Genomic DNA, 21,785 nt, shown 5'->3' on the forward strand with positions numbered 1-21,785 from the left:
GAGTCACTCACCGCTCTCATGTTAACCCGCTACAGTGCAGCAAGAGATTGGCAGGAGACCAAGGTTGACATCAGCCAGGTGTATAATTGTATAAAACATGGACTCTGATTTATGAGTTGTTTGTTTTATTTTTTCTGTTTTGTCTTTCTTTAGATGGGCAAGATGATGAAGCCTGTAAAATAGAGGCTCTGCACAAACGAAGGAACCTATTAGCAGCCTACTGCAAATTAATCGTTTACAATATTGTGGAAATTAACACCGCAGCAGATATATTTAAGCAGTACATGAGGGTAAGATCAAAATTGTTTATTCATCATAAATAATTATTGCAGGCCCTGCTGTTCCCAGTTAACAGAACTCCTTATCTTCCCCCTTAGTATTACAACGATTATGGAGATATCATCAAGGAAACTATGAGTAAAACGAGACAAATTGACAGAATACAATGTGCAAAGACACTCATTCTGAGCTTGCAACAGGTAAGATTCTTCATGGCTATACACAAAGTTGCACAACTAAAAAGCCAAGATTAAACATGCATTACATTATTTGTTCACTTATCCATGTGTCACACGCATTATCATAGACACCACTTATCCATGTGTCACACGCATTATCATAGACACCGCTTATCCATGTCACACGTAATATCATAGACACCACTTATCCATGTGTCACACGTAATATCATAGACACCACTTATCCATGTGTCACACGCATTATCATAGACACCACTTATCCATATGTCACACATAATATCATAGACACCACTTATCCATGTGTCACACGCATTATCATAGACACCACTTATCCATGTGTCACACGCATTATCATAGACACCACTTATACATGTGTCACACATAATATCATAGACACCACTTATCCATGTGTCACACATAATATCATAGACACCACTTATCCATGTGTCACACGTAATATCATAGACACCACTTATCCATGTGTCACACGTAATATCATAGACACCACTTATCCATGTGTCACACGTAATATCATAGACACCACTTATCCATGTGTCACACGTAATATCATAGACACCACTTATCCATGTGTCACACGTAATATCATAGACACCACTTATCCATGTGTCACACGTAATATCATAGACACCACTTATCCATGTGTCACACGTAATATCATAGACACCACTTATCCATGTGTCACACGTAATATCATAGACACCACTTATCGATGTGTCACACGTAATATCATAGACACCACTTATCCATGTGTCACACGTAATATCATAGACACCACTTATCCATGTGTCACACGTAATATCATAGACACCACTTATCCATGTGTCACACGTAATATCATAGACACCACTTATCCATGTGTCACACGTAATATCATAGACACCACTTATCCATGTGTCACACGTAATATCATAGACACCACTTATCCATGTGTCACACATAATATCATAGACACCACTTATCCATGTGTCACACGTAATATCATAGACACCACTTATCCATGTGTCACACATAATATCATAGACACCACTTATACATGTGTCACATGTAATATCATAGACACCACTTATCCATGTGTCACACGTAATATCATAGACACCACTTATCCATGTGTCACACATAATATCATAGACACCACTTATCCATGTGTCACACATAATATCATAGACACCACTTATCCATGTGTCACACATAATATCATAGACACCACTTATCCATGTGTCACATGTAATATCATAGACACCACTTATCCATGTGTCACACATAATATCATAGACACCACTTATCCATGTGTCACACGTAATATCATAGACACCACTTATCCATGTGTCACATGTAATATCATAGACACCACTTATCCATGTGTCACATGTAATATCATAGACACCACTTATCCATGTGTCACACGTAATATCATAGACACCACTTATCCATATGTCACACATAATATCATAGACACCACTTATCCATGTGTCACACGTAATATCATAGACACCACTTATCCATGTGTCACACGTAATATCATAGACACCACTTATCCATGTGTCACACGTAATATCATAGACACCACTTATCCATGTGTCACACGCATTATCATAGACACCACTTATACATGTGTCACACATAATATCATAGACACCACTTATCCATGTGTCACACGTAATATCATAGACACCACTTATCCATGTGTCACACGTAATATCATATACACCACTTATCCATGTGTCACACATAATATCATAGACACCACTTATCCATGTGTCACACGTAATATCATAGACACCACTTATCCATGTGTCACACGCATTATCATAGACACCACTTATCCATGTGTCACACGCATTATCATAGACACCACTTATCCATGTGTCACACGCATTATCATAGACACCACTTATCCATGTGTCACACGTAATATCATAGACACCACTTATCCATGTGTCACACGTAATATCATAGACACCACTTATCCATGTGTCACACATAATATCATAGACACCACTTATCCATGTGTCACACGTAATATCATAGACACCACTTATCCATGTGTCACACATAATATCATAGACACCACTTATCCATGTGTCACACGTAATATCATAGACACCACTTATCCATGTGTCACACGTAATATCATAGACACCACTTATCCATGTGTCACACGCATTATCATAGACACCACTTATCCATGTGTCACACGCATTATCATAGACACCACTTATCCATGTGTCACACGCATTATCATAGACACCACTTATCCATGTGTCACATGTAATATCATAGACACCACTTATCCATGTGTCACACGTAATATCATAGACACCACTTATCCATCTGTCACATGTAATATCATAGACACCACTTATCCATGTGTCACACATAATATCATAGACACCACTTATCCATGTGTCACACGCATTATCATAGACACCACTTATCCATGTGTCACACGCATTATCATAGACACCACTTATCCATGTGTCACACGTAATATCATAGACACCACTTATCCATGTGTCACATGTAATATCATAGACACCACTTATCCATGTGTCACACATAATATCATAGACACCACTTATCCATGTGTCACACGTAATATCATAGACACCACTTATCCATGTGTCACATGTAATATCATAGACACCACTTATCCATGTGTCACACGTAATATCATAGACACCACTTATCCATGTGTCACACGCATTATCATAGACACCACTTATCCATGTGTCACACGCATTATCATAGACACCACTTATCCATGTGTCACACGCATTATCATAGACACCACTTATCCATGTGTCACACGTAATATCATAGACACCACTTATCCATGTGTCACACGCATTATCATAGACACCACTTATACATGTGTCACACATAATATCATAGACACCACTTATCCATGTGTCACACATAATATCATAGACACCACTTATCCATGTGTCACACATAATATCATAGACACCACTTATCCATGTGTCACACGTAATATCATAGACACCACTTATCCATGTGTCACACGTAATATCATAGACACCACTTATCCATGTGTCACACGTAATATCATAGACACCACTTATCCATGTGTCACACATATCATAGACACCACTTATCCATGTGTCACACGTAATATCATAGACACCACTTATCCATGTGTCACACGCATTATCATAGACACCACTTATCCATGTGTCACACGTAATATCATAGACACCACTTATCCATGTGTCACACGTAATATCATAGACACCACTTATCCATGTGTCACACGCATTATCATAGACACCACTTATACATGTGTCACACGCATTATCATAGACACCACTTATACATGTGTCACACATAATATCATAGACACCACTTATCCATGTGTCACACATAATATCATAGACACCACTTATCCATGTGTCACACATAATATCATAGACACCACTTATCCATGTGTCACACGTAATATCATAGACACCACTTATCCATGTGTCACATGTAATATCATAGACACCACTTATCCATGTGTCACACATAATATCATAGACACCACTTATCCATGTGTCACACATAATATCATAGACACCACTTATCCATGTGTCACACATAATATCATAGACACCACTTATCCATGTGTCACACGTAATATAGATGCCACTTATCCATGTGTCACACGTAATATCATAGACACCACTTATCCATGTGTCACACGTAATATAGATGCCACTTATCCATGTGTCACACGTAATATCATAGACACCACTTATCCATGTGTCACACGTAATATAGATGCCACTTATCCATGTGTCACACGTAATATCATAGACACCACTTATCCATGTGTCACACATAATATCATAGACACCACTTATCCATGTGTCACACATAATATCATAGACACCACTTATCCATGTGTCACACATAATATCATAGACACCACTTATCCATGTGTCACACGTAATATAGATGCCACTTATCCATGTGTCACACATAATATCATAGACACCACTTATCCATGTGTCACACGTAATATAGATGCCACTTATCCATGTGTCACACATAATGTCATAGACACCACTTATCCCATTTTGACTAAACTGAGTGAAGTGGTGCATCTTACTGCTGTGTTCCAGCATTCAAAATGACACTGATTGGACATTGAGAAAACTACAATTACAGCTCAAAACATGACATAGTTGTTACTGATTGGCCCAGATAGGGGCTTTCATTTAATTTTCTTTACTAGAAATCAAAGGCTCGCCCGCTACACAGGCTCACATACGCAGCTCGCCCGCGGCATGGCCTCACCCGTAGCTCGGCTGCTGCGCGCCCTCGGCTGCTCTATTGGCATGCGCAGCGCACAATTTGCCCAACTTCGCATCACTGATGACATCACTCACTGATGACATCACAATTGCTCCAATGACCATCACTGATCACATCATGGAGTGCTCGAGTGACATCACTCAGCGCACAATTGCTCAACTTTGTATCACTGATGATGTCAGTGAGGGATCAGTAGTGAGAGACAAGTAGAGTCCGGACATTGCTTCATTTTCAGTTTATTTGTAGATTGAAGATTTACATTCAGCCATGGCGACCTTCATCAGAATGAAGCAGGAAGTGACAGTAACACTAATATTATTCATAGCCAATTCATCACTACCAGTTGATCTTAAAAACAAAAAATCATGCCTTTAATGTTAGCCTCTGAGGTGTCACTTTTCTAAAAGGTTGCTCCATTGTGCTTTCATGTCACGTGGAAAAATGAAGCAAAGCACTCTTTCCTCAGAGGCTGTATTATAAAAACAGATTTTGTAAATCTAGACTAGGCTAAAGCTAATTGAAATCATTCCAGCTCTTAGACCTATTTTAGTATCGGATGAGGTTTAATAATCCCACTCTGAAACAGCTGTAAAATAATCGGAAGAATTTATTTTCAAGTACCGGTATATTATTCTTTTTCTTTTGTAGCTCTTCAATGAGATGTTATCTGACCTTGGCTGCAATTTTGACCGCTCTTCATCAGCCTTCTGCGGCATAAAAGAGCTCGCCCGACGTTTCTCATTGACTTTTGGCTTGGATCAAGTGAAGACCAGGGAGGCTATTGCCATGTTACATAAGTAAGTAGCTGAGCCAAGATACTGTGGTTTACAGCTTTGCACGCATCTCTATTTTTTATGATATATACATCTACGTGGTAAAAAAAAATGTATTCATTATTATTCCTTTCTATAATTGTTTTAGAGATGGAATTGAGTTTGCTTTTAAGGAGCCCAGTCCCCAAGGAGAGGGGAATCCACCTCTCAATCTATCCTTCTTGGATATCCTGTGTGAGTTCTCCAGTAAACTGCTACGACAGGACAAGAAAACAGTGTAAGTTGGCGGTTACAAGATGTGTGCAGCGGTTTGCATTCGATGTCGTCAGGACGGAGCTAATGATGGAACACTGAAAAGAACCTAATCATGACCTGTTGTCATTCTGACCTCCACAGTCACATGTACCTGGAGCGCTTCATGACCTTTCAGATGGCCCTGCAGCGAGAGGACTGCTGGCTCCCCCTCATATCCTACAGGAACTCCCTGCAGGCTGGAGGAGACGACGACACAATGTCCGTCATCAGCGGCATCAGCAGCCGAGGCTCCACCATCAGGAGCAAGAAGTCCAAGCCAGCCGCCACCAGCAAGAGGAAACTGCCTGAAGGTGAGCGACTGAATTGGCCAAAATCTTCTGATCACCAACTAGCAGCCACATCAATATCCAATGATTGCTTTGTTTCATTGAAATAACTGACGAGCCACACGCAGCTGCACTGGTTCAGGCTTAAAGGGATACGCCAACTTTTTGGGAGTTTCTCCCATTTGCCATATCGCCCATACATAACTTAGCCTGGTAAACCAGCCGGTCACGTGAACTCAAATTTAATTTCTTTCTGTGGGACCCTCTGGCCTCAAGCCCTAGGAGGGCTTTAGCAGAAACTGCAAAGCGGACGAGCCTATCAGCGACTGCATTCAGTGCCCTGTCATTGACACTGCAAGTTGGCCAATCAAGGACGGACTGACGTAGTTGATGCCGCTGTAGCAAACATGACGGCTTCACTAGCAGTAACGTTAACGTTAGCATAAACAGCCATAGTGAAGTTATTGCAGAAAGAGACTCAATAACAATTAAACAAGAGCAAGAGTATGCACTTGCGCAGTTTCTCGGTGGAAAATAAGTTTTCGATATCCGACTGGATTTGCAGATTCAGCCATAACCCTACTTCGTTAGCTTGCTAATGTTGCTACATGCTAAAGTGGCTGGCTCTGCAAGCACTGGGTGAAAGCTTCAGGCCAGATGGTGCCGCAGAATAAATTAAATGTGATTTCACGTGACCGGCTGGTTTACCAGGCTAATACAGTACATAACCAAGATACACAATGCCTTTACCGTCACTCTCCGTACAGCATAGAGTGAGCTACAGTCGTCTAGTTAGTTAGTATGGCCAATGAATTGGGGGAAGCCCTTCAAAGTCACCAAAAACACATTTCTAACGGTGCCAAAAAGCTCTATGTACATGTTGTGACTCGGGTACTCACCATGAGATGAAATATTAATCCAAAATGCTGAGACGCCAGGCGTACAGGCAAACAAGGAAGTAACTTGAGTTAATCTTTGTTTAGTTCTCGTTGGGGGGATTTACTACAAAAATGACATTTCACTTAACTATGGATTATTATTTCATCGCATGGTGAGTACCCGAGTCACAACATGTACATAGAGCTTTTTGGTGCTGTTAGAAATGTGTGTTTTTGGTGACTTTGAATGGCTGTACCATTTCCCCCAATTCATTGGTGATACTAACTGGATGACTGTATACTGTACGGAGAGTGACAGGAAAGGCATTTTGTATCTTGGTTATGTATGGGTGTTACGGCCTTCAAAGTATAACAACAAATGGCTCAACAGAAGACCAAAACATATTAAGGACACCAGACAACGTTTGCAAATATTAAAGAATGTTTATTTAAACCAACCCAAAAATATTCAAAGTCACAAATTATACAAACCAAAAAGACTGGAGATCCGGCCAAACTCAGCAAAATGCCTGGACCAACAACCCCTTTGGGCCGTAGAAGCCAGTATAAGGCTATAAAACAAGAAAAGTTAAACTATAACTAAAGCGAAAGCAGGACTCCCGGGGACTCCAGCCTAAACAAAAATAACAAAGAAAGTAACAAGAAAAGGTTATCTCTGGAGAGGAGATTCCTCTCCAGTAGCTGCTGTAGCTGTGTGGGTCAGAGTGATCTGAATGCTCTCTACTCCAGCCTCCACTTAACCCTAGCCAGGGCTGATCAACTCCAGCCTCCACTTAACCCTAGCCAGGGCTGATCTCTACACCAGCCTCCACTTAACCCTAGCCAGATCAGCCTCCACTTAACCCTAGCCAGGGCTGATCTCTACTCCAGCCTCCACTTAACCCTAGCCAGGGCTGATCAACTCCAGCCTCCACTGAACCCTAGCCAGGGCTGATCTCTACTCCAGCCTCCACTTAACCCTAGCCAGGGCTGATCAACTCCAGCCTCCACTTAACCCTAGCCAGGGCTGATCTCTACTCCAGCCTGCACTTAACCCTAGTCAGGGCTGATCTCTACTCCAGCCTCCACTTAACCCTAGCCAGGGCTGATCAACTCCAGCCTCCACTTAACCCTAGCCAGGGCTGATCAGCCTCCACTTAACCCTAGCCAGGGCTGATCTACTCCATGTGTTCCTGCTCAGGTGATTAGAGCAGAAACCCCAGAGAGAGGGGGAGAGAGAGAAATGCTGTGAAGTGTGTACAGATTTTTCCTTTTCTTTTCTATATTTTCTGTGCCTCTGGTCACCAAGTTTAAGAAATAATTGCACCTGTTACCAATTGTCAAAGATCAGTGGAAAACACCTGAACATTGGTGAGGTCTTGGGAGTCCCAGGGCAGTAATGTTTGGATTTATATTTCAGTAATTTGTCTATAAACAGAGCTAAGTCTTATTACATTTGTAGGGTTACGGTAAAACAAATTTAACTCATTTGTATTATTTATCATCACATCATCTCCTGCCTATGGCAGAAAATGTCAGTTGTCACAGAATGGATTGCTTTCTGCTAGAGATGCACACAATTTAATCGAAGCTCGATTACTCGCTCGTTAAGGATTTACTCGAGCATGTGAAAAATTACTCGATCAAAACAAAAAGCAACGTGCATTCTGTCAGTAGAACGGTGTTTTCAAATCATTTTTCAATGATCCTCCAGAGGGCGCAATTATATCACTGTAACAGACTGTTCGGTGTGTATGCGAGGCTCTGTGGATGTCCCCTCAGAGTTGCCGTAGAACAGGAAGTAGGGGACTTATCTTGTTGACGCGTTATTTCGAATCGCACATAGGTTACGCAAAAACCATGCCTGTGCCCGCCTACGCAGCAGTCAAGCGCCGGGATTGGCCAGGCGCTCATGCTCATGTTGGGCTCCGTTACAGGGACACATTCCTGTGAGAAGCAACAACACCAAGCGAGGCTGCAATGAGGATATTGAAAGACAAAATCCTACATTGCACCAAAGCATACAATGTATTTTAATGTTATTTGACTTTCTGACCACCCGCCTCAGTGCTTATTATGAGGCCAGAATAACAGATGCTGCCCTTGGCCATTGGGAAGGCTAACCCTTTACTTTTGGTTTTATGTATTGTGTATGATTCAACTTTGTATCTATGATTTTATATTATTGCATGTTTTTGTAGATTGTTGGGTCTTCACTGGCCTGGAACAAACGGCTGGCTTTGGGGGGGGGGGGGGGGGGTGTAGGCCTAGGCCTATGTGCTGTTAGCCTATTGTATTTTTAATTTTATATTTTTTAATATTTTTCATTTGCCGGTTAAACTGTCAGCTGAGCTCTGTTATTGAAGCTTTGGCTAAAGGCCTGAATTTTACAATGATGTTTTGAAATAAATGTTTAAAAATCGATTGTGTGTTAAAAGCTTGTGTTACGTTTTCATTGGCGTTATTACAGTAATTTATTTTCAATGTCCGCTATCAAGAGCAATTTGGTTAATAAAATCGCTGGGCTGGGCACAGTGTTTGTGGTGTGTGGGAAATGTTTGTTTGAAAAGCTTGTGTGTTACGTTTTCTTTAGCGTTAACGTTAATACACTAAATAATTAATTTCAATGTCCGCTATCAAGAGCAATTCAGTTGGTTCATGAAATCGCTGGGCTGCGTGCCGTGCAGTGGTTGTGATGTGGGAGATTCCAGCTGTCAAAAGAAGACAAAAGACTTGCTCCTGGCCAATCCCGGCGCTTGACTGCTGCGTAGGCGGGCACAGGGCGTGGTTTTTGCGTAACCTATGTGCGATTCGAAATCACGCGTTGTTGACAGAGCCGGTGTTGACTAGTGTGCTAACGCTAGGCGCTAGCTGTCTGAGAATAAATGTGGAAACGTGTTATAACATTACAGCCTGACTCTCGTTTATTGTTTTATTAACAAAGTGTAAGTAATAGGCGGACCCGGACACTCGGCTACATCACTATAGCCCTTTTCAGACAAGTCATAAGATGCTCTACTTGAACAGTGTTCATTCGGATAAATTGGCTGGCTCCTCTTCCTCAAACCTGGAGCAACCCACCATCAGCGAGGAAGAGTTGAGACGCACGTACATCATCAATCACTTGAACAATGTTCATTCGGATCCTAGTCTCTCTCGGCATCCGCGTTTAAGAGCTGCGACGGCTGCGACACACTGCAGCAGAAAAAGTTACAATCTGCGTGCGGTAAGTGAGCCCCTGCGGCCGCGACAGGGATTCTGGGCAAATGTTGACATGTCTAAAAGTTATGCCTCTACGTTCTTATGTGTTTCATAGCGTAGGCTATGCTATGCAATGCTGTGAGAAATATACAATAAGTTGCTGCTGTATAAATAAACGCATTTGGCATGGTTTGGAAAATGTTGTACTTTTAATTACAATTACTCGATTGATTGATCATTAACGTTACCAATGATCGAGTTTGGAATTTGTGGAAAATATGCATCCCTACTTTCTGCAGTAGAGGAGAACAGCTGCAGCAGCAGCGATGCCGTGTGGATGAACCGTGAGCAAAACGCACAAACGCCGCTGATGATGATGATGCCTTCGCCCCACCTCACCTCCACTGTGCTGAGGGATCCAAAGAAGATGAGGCCTGAGGACAGCTACGCGCCCGCGTACGCCGTACCGTCAGAGCAGCATCCCCACCAGCCCGTATCTTCCCCCCAGCAACACCACCACCAGACCGCCATGGATTACAAGTAACCAAACCTTTCTACACACCTATTCCTGTTAGCGTCCTTTCAAATGAACTAGAAATAATTTATAGCGTGCTCGCCTGTAGACATTCACAGTTGGGCAATTGTGACCCCCATGTAACCCCTCACTTTATTATAGTAGTGAGATATGTGCAAATCTTGCCACTTTCTTGGGTATCTGCTTTTGTGAAATAATGTGCAGCAGTGCCCTTTGGTGGTCTCTATTCTCTAAAGTGTTGAAAACTGTCCCACAGCACCCAGGTTACTTGGATGTTGGCACAAAGGCAGCAAGCAGAGGCCCACCAGCAGCAGGAACGCATGCAGTATGCCAAGATGAGAAACCACATGCAACAAGCAATGTAAGCTGCCTCTGCTCTCCAGATCCCAATCATTGTGTTTATATTGTGGAGTATAACTGGCCATTTAACTCATGATTTTTGACTGCCTGTTGTTTGGCACAGCATCCAGCCAGTAGAAAGTAGGTGAAAATACACCATTAATTTATTTCCCTTTTTATTAATAAGCTTCCATTTGTGTTCCTTAGTCGCCGAGGCTCTGGACTCATGGAGGATGATGAAGAGCCAATAGTGGAGGATGTGATGATGTCATCAGAGGACCGCTTAGAGGACCTCAACGAGGGCATGGATTTTGACACGATGGACATTGATCTGGTAATTGAAGAAGAAAAAGAATCAGAAATTTGTCAAAACATTTCACAATAATAGTGCATAATGTGAGGTCATATGAGTGCAGGAGTCAATTCATAAACTTTTACTCTGGCAAATTCCTAATTTGTATGAATGTTGAAATAATAATTAACATTTGATAACATATATTTATTAATTTGATGTTGATAGTACAAGTACTGAATGTGTATATGAAAGTGATCTGCTTGGACATAAATTACTGAATGATAAAAACGACTTGTTGCGGCTAATGTTACCTGCCTGCGGAGTCAAATATTACTCACAATTTCAGAAATTACTGAATAAGCCCTTATCAGATAAAAAACCAAAGATTTGATTGCAAAAACTCATGTAGTTTCATTCATTTCCACCCACCAAATGTCAATATTAAGTTCAAATTGTCTTTTTTTTTGCCTTCTTTGTCCATTGCTCAGCCGATCATCTTCAAAGTATTTACCCTTTTATCATTAGCTTAAGGCATCTTTCTGGTTCCATTTGTGGTGCATAATTCTGACTGAACTGTTATTTTCTAGCCACCATCAAAGAATCGCCGAGAAAGAACGGAATTAAAGCCAGACTACTTTGATCCATCTTCCATCATGGATGATTCGGTAGGGATTCTCCTGCATAATATTAGGTTATTCGTTCTTTTTTCTTATTATGTTCATGCTAATATATAATTGTGACAGATCATAGTGTAATTTTTTTGTGCATGCAGTTATTTTTTGGTTAGCTCGCCCTTTGGCAGCTCATCAAGCTAACCAGAAAAACGTATAACTCATCATCTGTCGTAGACTCAGCCCTCAGTCTTAATCCGTTTCACTCCTGTAAGACTGAGAATATTACTTTTTAAATCTTTGCATAACGTTAGGTGGCGCTGTTGGAAGCCTTGCATCAGAGAACCAATCATAAGTGTTGTGGGCGGGCCTGCTTTCTGGGGGCAGTGACGCTCATACAGAACCGATGTCTCGCAAAACATCGCCGCGTTTGCGGAGAAACATATTACCGTAAATTCCGGACTATAAGCCGCACCTTTTTTCCCGTTTTTTGGCCTTTTTTGGCCCCTGCGGCTTATATAACGGTGCGGCTTATCTATGGATTAAAAAAAAAAAAAAAAAAAACTCTCTTTTTTAGCACTCTTTCTAACTATAAATCCACTTCTGTTTTAATTTCCTCTCTTGCCCTCTTTTCACCACACTGTATGACACTGTATGACACTGTGTGCACTGTAAATAACAACACAGGTGGTGTTGTGTTATGTTGTTTTGTTGAAATGTTAATAAATGGGAGCATTACATATGGTAATTAAACATTAAAACACAAAAAAAAAAAAAAAAAAAAAAAAAAAAAAACCATTAAAACACCCGCGGCTTATAGTCCGGTGCGGCTTATATAAGAAAAAAATAGTCAACTTTGCAGGTGCGGCTTATACACCGGTGCGCCTTATAGTCCGAAATTTACGGTAATCACTTAGAAACAAACATAACCTGTTAATAGGACGTGTTTCATCCGGCCCCGGCGGCTAGAGGTCTTTTCCCCAGCGATAAGCCAGACTCCTGAGGCTAACGCTACAGAGTCTGCTGATGACTTCACAGTAGCAAGCGGACCACTTCCGGGTAGGAAACATTATTGTAAAATAAACAACAGTTATAAATTTTGTTTGGAGCATATCAGCTTCATGCTCTGTGTTAGAACTATGATAAATGGCATTGCCGCTACCAAATAAAATTCTAATAATAAATGTAGGCGTGTCTGCTGCCGGCCGTTCTCGCCGGGCTCGGACAGACAGTTTCTGACAGTGAAATTCCCAGACGTTTGGTGGCGCAGCTCACCAAACGTCTGGGAGCCGAGACTACATCTGTCGTTACTAACAAACCAAAAGGAAGCAAATGATAACTGTGTACTAACTATGAATAAGTCGTCCCCCCCCCCCATGTAAAACAGACCAAAAACAAACAAACACAAAATCAGACATCAAAGTGTTCAATTTTATGAAAAGCAAGTCACAGGCAAACTTTACACTTCCACATTACAAGTGTTTTTGGCCCCGGTGCTGGTAATGCACCAGGGGCCTTACATTCCCGCATGTCGCCAAGACATTATGCACCGTTTTAGGCGACTAAATGGCGGCCGGCCACTAGAGGGCGCCGCTGCCCCACTAAGATTTGCCGTCATACCTTCCTCACGGTATCAGCTGTTTCCCCAAAACAACGTGCCCAGGTCGCTTTGCAGAATGCAGCTTACGCGGCCCCTCCCCCTTGCTGCATGCCAGACGCACAGTAGAGAGGAGCTGTGAGGAGCTGTCCCTGTGTGTTTACAATCATGTGTGTGATAAAGCAGGAGAACGCAAGGACCCCCCTGAACTTTCCCCCATCTAAAAACGTCGGCTGTATGGGAATATTTCGGCGTTTGTAAAAATACAGATGGCCATAGCCTCAACGCAAGACTCATCCGAATGACTGATGAGTCTCGCGTTGAGCCTAGGATGGCCAGGGCTTAGATCTGCGTGAGCACGACCCGTCGTAATTTGTCAAATTCAAGGTACATTAAAACGTTGTCTTGCTTCAACATACATCGCATCGCATAAACCATTTCCACCCGCAGGTTTGAGGAGTAGCTAACATAAACGTCAGATAAATACTCTCTATAGGCTAACGTTACCTACTGAGGCAGCTAACATGGCTAATTAGCTAGCTAACGCGGTCCATCGATATACAGTCTGGTAGACACATAAAGCAGTGTGTTCCTTCTGTTTTACACAATGTTCGCCAGCCTGCCTGGTCTCTTCTCTGTATATCCTTACAACAGCTAAGAGAGGAGCTTGTGAAGATTGAACGAACATCCCCACAGTCAAAGCACCTCCCTGAGATATCCATATAAAAACGTTTATTGCTTTAATACCAAAAATAAAACCTCCAGTGTCTGTAAGCTAACGCTAACGCGTTAGCGATTAGCTATTGGCTGGTTGTTGTGTACACTTGTGTAGGCCCCATGTTATGGTTAGACCCGGGAGTTAACATTATAAAACACATTTCCTGGCATATGCAGGTAGTTGGAAAACCTGGTAAGTTCTGAAAATATGTGTCTATTATTGTGTTATTCCAGCTATCGTTATCGGTTGTTAGGTTAGAGTAATATGAAGCCGACAAAAACCGGCAAAACAGACAAGCGGTTAATGCTAGTCTGCTTCCATTAAAACCATTGTGTATTAAAATAAACGATAACGTAGCTGGAGTAACTAATAAAACACATTATTTTCTGAACTTACTTAAGTCCCCAACCAACTTCCCGCAGCTTTCTCAAAACAATGTCCTTTTTATTGCGGTCCATCGATATACAGTCTGGTAGACAGATCAAGCAGTGTCTTCCTTTTGTTTTACCAAGCAGTGTCTTCTCTATCTAAAACAGATCTATAAGGTGAAGAGCCTGTAGCATGTAGATGACGGCTTGAGACTGGCTGCCACAGCTGTCAATCATCCCTTTTTATATGTCAAATAAGTACTTCAAAACAAACTGATCAGAAAAATGACCACTTGCACAGGCATTAGCATGACAATAACTATCTAAAATGATACAACCCACCTTTGGAAAAAATGCGTGACGATACCATGCACCGGGGCTATGCCAGGTTTCGACCTGGCCTTGTTTTCTTTCACTTTCCTCTTTCTTCTGGTTATATAGTATAGTACCGTACTCTGATAATAATGATTATGCATACTTTCTTCATTTCTGTATTATTCTGTATTGATGCCTCAGCTGGGCACATAAAGTTTAGTTTTAGGCATTTCCATTTCCTAAATAAATGTCTTTGTTACCAGGCTAAACTTGTGCCACCACAACCTTGGTTTTCTTATTTAAAATATCATGGATTCTAACTAAAGTGTCTTTTTATATCTCTCCAGGTTCTCAACGTCCCAATGTTCTGAAATAAATTGGATGCATTGAGGAGAACGTGTTATCAAAGTCCTTCGATGACAGGATGGATGACTGTTCTCTGTAAAGAATGGAGATAAATGGACTACTGTAAATGGTTTGTGAGACACCAATGATTGCCTCTTCAACACATTGTTTGTTTAATCTTAGAGGGAGACCTTGATTTGAATTTTAGTCTATTTTTATGCACCACACTTTTGTCGCAGTGCAGGAGAAATGTTTCTTTGTTTATTCAGACACCCTAAAAACAGCTTGTCAGCAGTGTTAGCTTGTGGTAAGCTGGACCCATTGTTGTGAATGTGGGATGCTAACAAGCTGTTATTTTGGTGAATGAAAGTGCCAATACAGACACTTATTCTCCATTACGTGGCAAGTGCCTGGTGAAGGAAAAATTAGAGACTGACAGTCAAATGATTAATATATACCTTTAACATTTTTCATTCATTAAACAAGAATTCTCTGATGTAAATACATAGTGGCCAATATACTTTTAAACTATAGAATTTGGCATGGCATGTAGCCATATATCGAAATATGTACACAGTAAAATATAATGTGAAATGGCGTCTCATACTGTTGAAAGGCCTTGCCGCAAATATGATATATGGCGTCCTCAGATTTCTCTGTGATGGTATTTTTTAGAGATTTATGTGTTCTGCTTTTATACCTTATAGATTACTTTGATTTATAGATATTTTGTAATGACAATCAGATGTAAATTAATGGTTTCTAATCATGTTATTTCACATAGATGCAGAAATAATTGTTTGTAATGGAAATTATAATGTTACTAATAGATATGGCCTGCAGTTTATATTTTATTTTCATCTCTCTAGAACTAATGGGTCAACCAGTAATATCCAGGTGCAATTTGACAAATTGATGGCTGCATTTAAAAATTATTTTAATTTTTGAATAAGCTCAAGTATTCACAATGTCATACATTAAAATTTGACTCACAACCTTAAACACATTATCTCTTTGCTCTCCTATATCTTGACTATTTTTCTCCACTGTATAATATCTAATAAAGCAGAAATGCCATAAATGTATTCTTTAAAAAGAAAGATTTGAAAAAGGGTTGAATAATGTGTGTTTTCTCTCTCAATGTTTGCAAGTGTGCAGAGGATTTTTACTTTCTTCAAAAAGCCAATTTATTTTGCGTACCACTGTTGCGTGTATAAGAGAATTATAGAATGATTCAAAATTACATTTTAGAAGTGTTTAGCCAGCCATTATGGTATCAGATTTGTATATTATACAATTACAAATGTGTAATATATTGTGAATTGGTGCTCATTTTATATTTACAGTTTTTGTTCATTTGACATTAATTTTAGGGAAAGATTAAATAAATAGAATGTCATTATTTGAAGTTAACCTACTAATTTGCAGGTATAGTACATGAATTGTTTTGTTTGTATTTTTAATGGATTGTTGCGATATTTCTTTACCTCTCTATTGGACTGGTTGGCAGATTCTTTCCTAGATTTTATGGGAAAAGATGTATTTATACAGTAGTTAGAAACAAAAATCCAAATTGCTCAGAATCTTTCTATAAACTGGAACCAGATCATATGGTCTATTAACTATCACATATTAACTATTAATGTTATGCAGTTAAGAAAAATGCATCTTAGAATTGCCTGTAAATTTACAATAATAATTTCATTTTGGATCTTTTGTTTTGCATTGAACTGCTGAAACCGTGCATACATATGTATGTTTACACACATATTTAAATATTTGTGTATATAAATTTATGTTTTTATTCTATTTACGTGTTCATTGCATCATTTATGGTTTATATTTATGAGATGTAACTTTTTGAGCAGAATAAACCCCATACAATAGTGTGATGATTTTAAGAACATGTCTGCCAATCCATTACTTCTCATTTTTAAGTGTAATATGAATGAAAATGATCAGATCAATCAGAATTTGAATTGATCAATACTTAGATTTTTTTTAATACATGTTGCTGCTATCAATTTAACCTATTTCTGTTTTGATGTATACACGTGCTCAATTCCTAGGCTCGCCCGCTGTGTGGCCTTGCCCACAGCTTGGCTGCTGCATGGCCTCACCTGCGCCATTGGGATGTGCAGCGCACAATTGCTCAACTTCGCATGATGTCATAGACATTGTGACATAATCAGTGATGTCACAATTGCCGAGTAACAAAAAACCACACATCACTGATGATGTCATAAACAATGATGTCACAATGTCTATAACATCAGTGATGATGTCACCATCCGAGAAATCACAATTGCTTGAATGTAACCAAAAATGTGACCAAAATCGCATAACCCACTTGCTCCCTTATAAGGATTCCCCCACTTTTCTCTTCAGCTTATCAGCCACTTCTGAAAATGCCCTTTGACTTAGAGGTGAGCCCTGATCACAAATACTGTACTTGATTTCCAACAGCCTGTTGTCTGTGGCTACCAATGGTGGCTACAAATCAGCTTCTATCTCACCCTGGCTTTCCAGTCACTTTTCTAGTGTTTTATTTTTTATTTCAAATTCACTTTTTTCTTTATTTTTATTTTACTGTGACTATATAAATATCAGTGAAGCTGCACTTACAGTAAATATAAAGAAAAGTTCAGTAGGGGCCGGATTCAGACACTTGAATTATTTGCCATGATATTGCAGCAGTGTGCAGGGCATTGAAGAATGTGTAGGTTACACAAATGTATTTGCATCCTTCCTGGCTGAGGCTAGGACAAGGGGAAAAGTTAGTTTCTCCAGTCTCCACCCTAGAAATATATATAAAAGTTGTCTACGCTGTGTGCTGGTATTCCACAAATGCACAGAATGTACTGTAGCTCATAAAATACAAACCTTTGTCGAAGTCCTCAGTGTCCCACGATGCATCAGTGAACTAGAAGCTAGTACCACATTTGACCCCCTGTGTGAGATACATCTAATTGCAGAGCCGCAGAGCCAGCTGGCTACGCCTCTTGACACGGTCTGGCTACGCCTCTTGACACGATCTGGCTACGCCTCTTGACACGGTCTGGTATACACATCACCCTTCAAAATAAAATACTCGTTATTTTTCTCTTGATTTAAAGAATTACAAGAACAATTATGCTTTCTATCTTCCACACTGAGCGTAGTTAGGCTCGTTTTCAACTCACCCAACACATTTTGTTTTTCATACTGTATATTTTATGGATTTGGAAAATGTTTCTAAATCATTTTTAAAGGTTGTAGACAGAGTAGAGTTTTGCTATACAGTATTTACATTTCTGTATAAAATATTTGGTCAAAATAATTACATTGTTCATTAAAAATTAAAAAATTTTACCTTCAATGAATATTCAAAATTTGACAGTTTCAAGTATAAATGGTGGTAGTGCATCAATGCTATATTTAATCCATAAATAAAAATAAATAATATAAAAATAAATAAATAAATACATACATAAATACAAAATAAATGAATAAATAAAAAATAAATAAATAATAGGCTACAAAAAATAAAAAATAAAAATACATAGCTAAAAAAAAATCAATAAGGTCTCTGCCTTTATACACTGTTCTCAAACTTTTTCATGTCAAGGTCCCCTAAACTAAAACAAATTAGACCACATGGACCCTCATTCGATCATATTTGATCAGGGTCCCCCATCTGATATTAGATGTTTTATTAGGAGATAGTGTGTGGCACCCATGGCCAACATTCTGTCATTGTCAACACAAAAACAGCCCTATATTGCAGCAGACAGACAGACAGACAGACAGACAGACAGACAGACGGGGATCACAGACAAAGCTGTCTGTAGCAGGGCTGAGCAAGTGGACCTGGCTGAAATATCAGTTCTGGAATGAAGGTGAGTAACGTTATTTCGGTATGTTTTATGTTTGTCATTTTTATGTTGTCCTCTCCATGTGGCCATGCTTGCAAACTTATATCAGCTATAACAGATGTGTATGTTACATTAATGTGCTTTCAACAGGTAGACAGACAGTCAATATCCTACTTTCCGACTTTCTGTCTGTCTGCTCGACTGTCTCACTGTCTGCCTGTCTACCTGACTGACTGTTGTCAGACTGACTGCCTGTCTACCTGTCTGTCTGTCTGCCTGACTGTCTCACTGTCTGCCTGTCTACCTGACTGTCAGTGTCTGAACTGACTGTGTGTTTCACTGTCTGTCTACCTGACTGACTGATGTCTGTCTGTCACTGACTGACTGACTGACTGTCTGTCAGACTGTCTACCTGACTGACTGACTGACCGACCGTCTGTCTGTCTAATTGTCTGCCTGACTGTCTCACTGTCTGCCTGTCTATCAGACTGACTGCCTGTCTACCTGACTGTCTGTCTACCTGACTGACCGTCTGTCTGTCTCACTGTCTGCCTGACTCTCTCACTGTCTGCCTGTCTACCTGACTGACTGTCTCACTGTCTGCCTGACTGTCTGCCTGTCCCACTGTCTGTCAGTGTCTGAACTGACTGTGTGTTTCACTGTCTGCCTGTCTACCTGACTGACTGATGTCTGTCTGCCACTGACTGACTGACTGACTGACTGGCCTCCTGAAAGGTTCCGCCTGTGTCGTTGGTGTAGAGGGCGTACAACAGGTGTAGAGGGCGTCCGGCAGGCAGGGCCGAAGGGTGGAGCAACCCTGGACGATGGCCCGGACACCAACGACACAGTCGGAACCTTTCAGGAGGCCGGCCCGGACACTGGTGACGAAGACCATGACGTGGCTGGGCGGTGCAGAAAGCTGGCGACTAAGGATGGGCGAAAACAAAAGGGGTCAGACGTCACAGCCCTAAAAGAGGCCTTGATTGTCATGCCTGGCCTAATGTCAAATTCAAAGCAACAAAGCTATACACTAAATTACATAACATCCAGTGTGACAGTCAGTCAGTCAGTCAGTCAGTGGCAGACAGACATCAGTCAGTCAGGTAGACAGGCAGACAGTGAAACACACAGTCAGTTCAGACACTGACAGACAGTGGGACAGGCAGACAGTCAGGCAGACAGTGAGACAGTCAGTCAGGTAGACAGGCAGACAGTGAGAGAGTCAGGCAGACAGTGAGACAGACAGACGGTCAGTCAGGTAGACAGACAGTCAGGTAGACAGGCAGTCAGTCTGATAGACAGGCAGACAGTGAGACAGTCAGGCAGACAATTAGACAGACAGACGGTCGGTCAGTCAGTCAGTCAGGTAGACAGTCTGACAGACAGTCAGTCAGTCAGTGACAGACAGACATCAGTCAGTCAGGTAGACAGACAGTGAAACACACAGTCAGTTCAGACACTGACAGTCAGGTAGACAGGCAGACAGTGAGACAGTCAGGCAGACAGACAGACAGGTAGACAGGCAGTCAGTCTGACAACAGTCAGTCAGGTAGACAGGCAGACAGTGAGACAGTCGAGCAGACAGACAGAAAGTCGGAAAGTAGGATATTGACTGTCTGTCTACCTGTTGAAAGCACATTAATGTAACATACACATCTGTTATAGCTGATATAAGTTTGCAAGCATGGCCACATGGAGAGGACAACATAAAAATGACAAACATAAAACATACCGAAATAACGTTACTCACCTTCATTCCAGAACTGATATTTCAGCCAGGTCCACTTGCTCAGCCCTGCTACAGACAGCTTTGTCTGTGATCCCCGTCTGTCTGTCTGTCTGTCTGTCTGTCTGCTGCAATATAGGGCTGTTTTTGTGTTGACAATGACAGAATGTTGGCCATGGGTGCCACACACTATCTCCTAATAAAACATCTAATATCAGATGGGGGACCCTGATCAAATATGATCGAATGAGGGTCCATGTGGTCTAATTTGTTTTAGTTTAGGGGACCTTGACATGAAAAAGTTTGAGAACAGTGTATAAAGGCAGAGACCTTATTGATTTTTTTTTTAGCTATGTATTTTTATTTTTTATTTTTTGTAGCCTATTATTTATTTATTTTTATTTATTCATTTATTTTGTATTTATGTATGTATTTATTTATTTATTTATTTTTATATTATTTATTTTTATTTATGGATGCACTACCACCATTTATACTTGAAACTGTCAAATTTTGAATATTCATTGAAGGTAAAAAATTTAAATTTTTAATGAACAATGTAATTATTTTGACCAAATATTTTATACAGAAATGTAAATACTGTATAGCAAAACTCTACTCTGTCTACAACCTTTAAAAATGATTTAGAAACATTTTCCAAATCCATAAAATATACAGTATGAAAAACAAAATGTGTTGGGTGAGTTGAAAACGAGCCTAACTACGCTCAGTGTGGAAGATAGAAAGCATAATTGTTCTTGTAATTCTTTAAATCAAGAGAAAAATAACGAGTATTTTATTTTGAAGGGTGATGTGTATACCAGACCGTGTC

At 40.5% G+C, this 21,785-nt stretch overlaps 1 protein-coding gene across 3 annotated transcripts in view; it reads left to right on the plus strand.

The window, feature by feature from the left end:
• The window catches only part of LOC310777179 (cohesin subunit SA-2-like), a 53,334-nt gene extending 36,142 nt beyond the window's left edge, over positions 1–17,192 (plus strand). For 2 of the 3 annotated variants that reach the window (XM_083637446.1, XM_083637448.1), the window contains exons 25-34: positions 154–290; positions 378–479; positions 5,466–5,614; positions 5,739–5,867; positions 5,987–6,195; positions 10,550–10,790; positions 11,042–11,146; positions 11,332–11,458; positions 12,007–12,084; positions 15,376–17,192. In XM_083637446.1, coding sequence (XP_083493572.1) covers positions 154–290; positions 378–479; positions 5,466–5,614; positions 5,739–5,867; positions 5,987–6,195; positions 10,550–10,790; positions 11,042–11,146; positions 11,332–11,458; positions 12,007–12,084; positions 15,376–15,399 — 1,301 coding nt within the window. In that variant the 3' untranslated portion in view covers positions 15,400–17,192. The remainder of the gene's footprint in view (positions 1–153; positions 291–377; positions 480–5,465; positions 5,615–5,738; positions 5,868–5,986; positions 6,196–10,549; positions 10,791–11,041; positions 11,147–11,331; positions 11,459–12,006; positions 12,085–15,375) is intronic. The other variant, XM_083637447.1, reaches the window with a different exon arrangement.
• Positions 17,193–21,785: the final 4,593 nt, after the last annotated feature.

The sequence above is a fragment of the Poromitra crassiceps genome, assembly GCF_964638095.1.
Source record: "Poromitra crassiceps genome assembly, chromosome: 1".
Lineage (NCBI taxonomy): Eukaryota > Metazoa > Chordata > Actinopteri > Beryciformes > Melamphaidae > Poromitra > Poromitra crassiceps.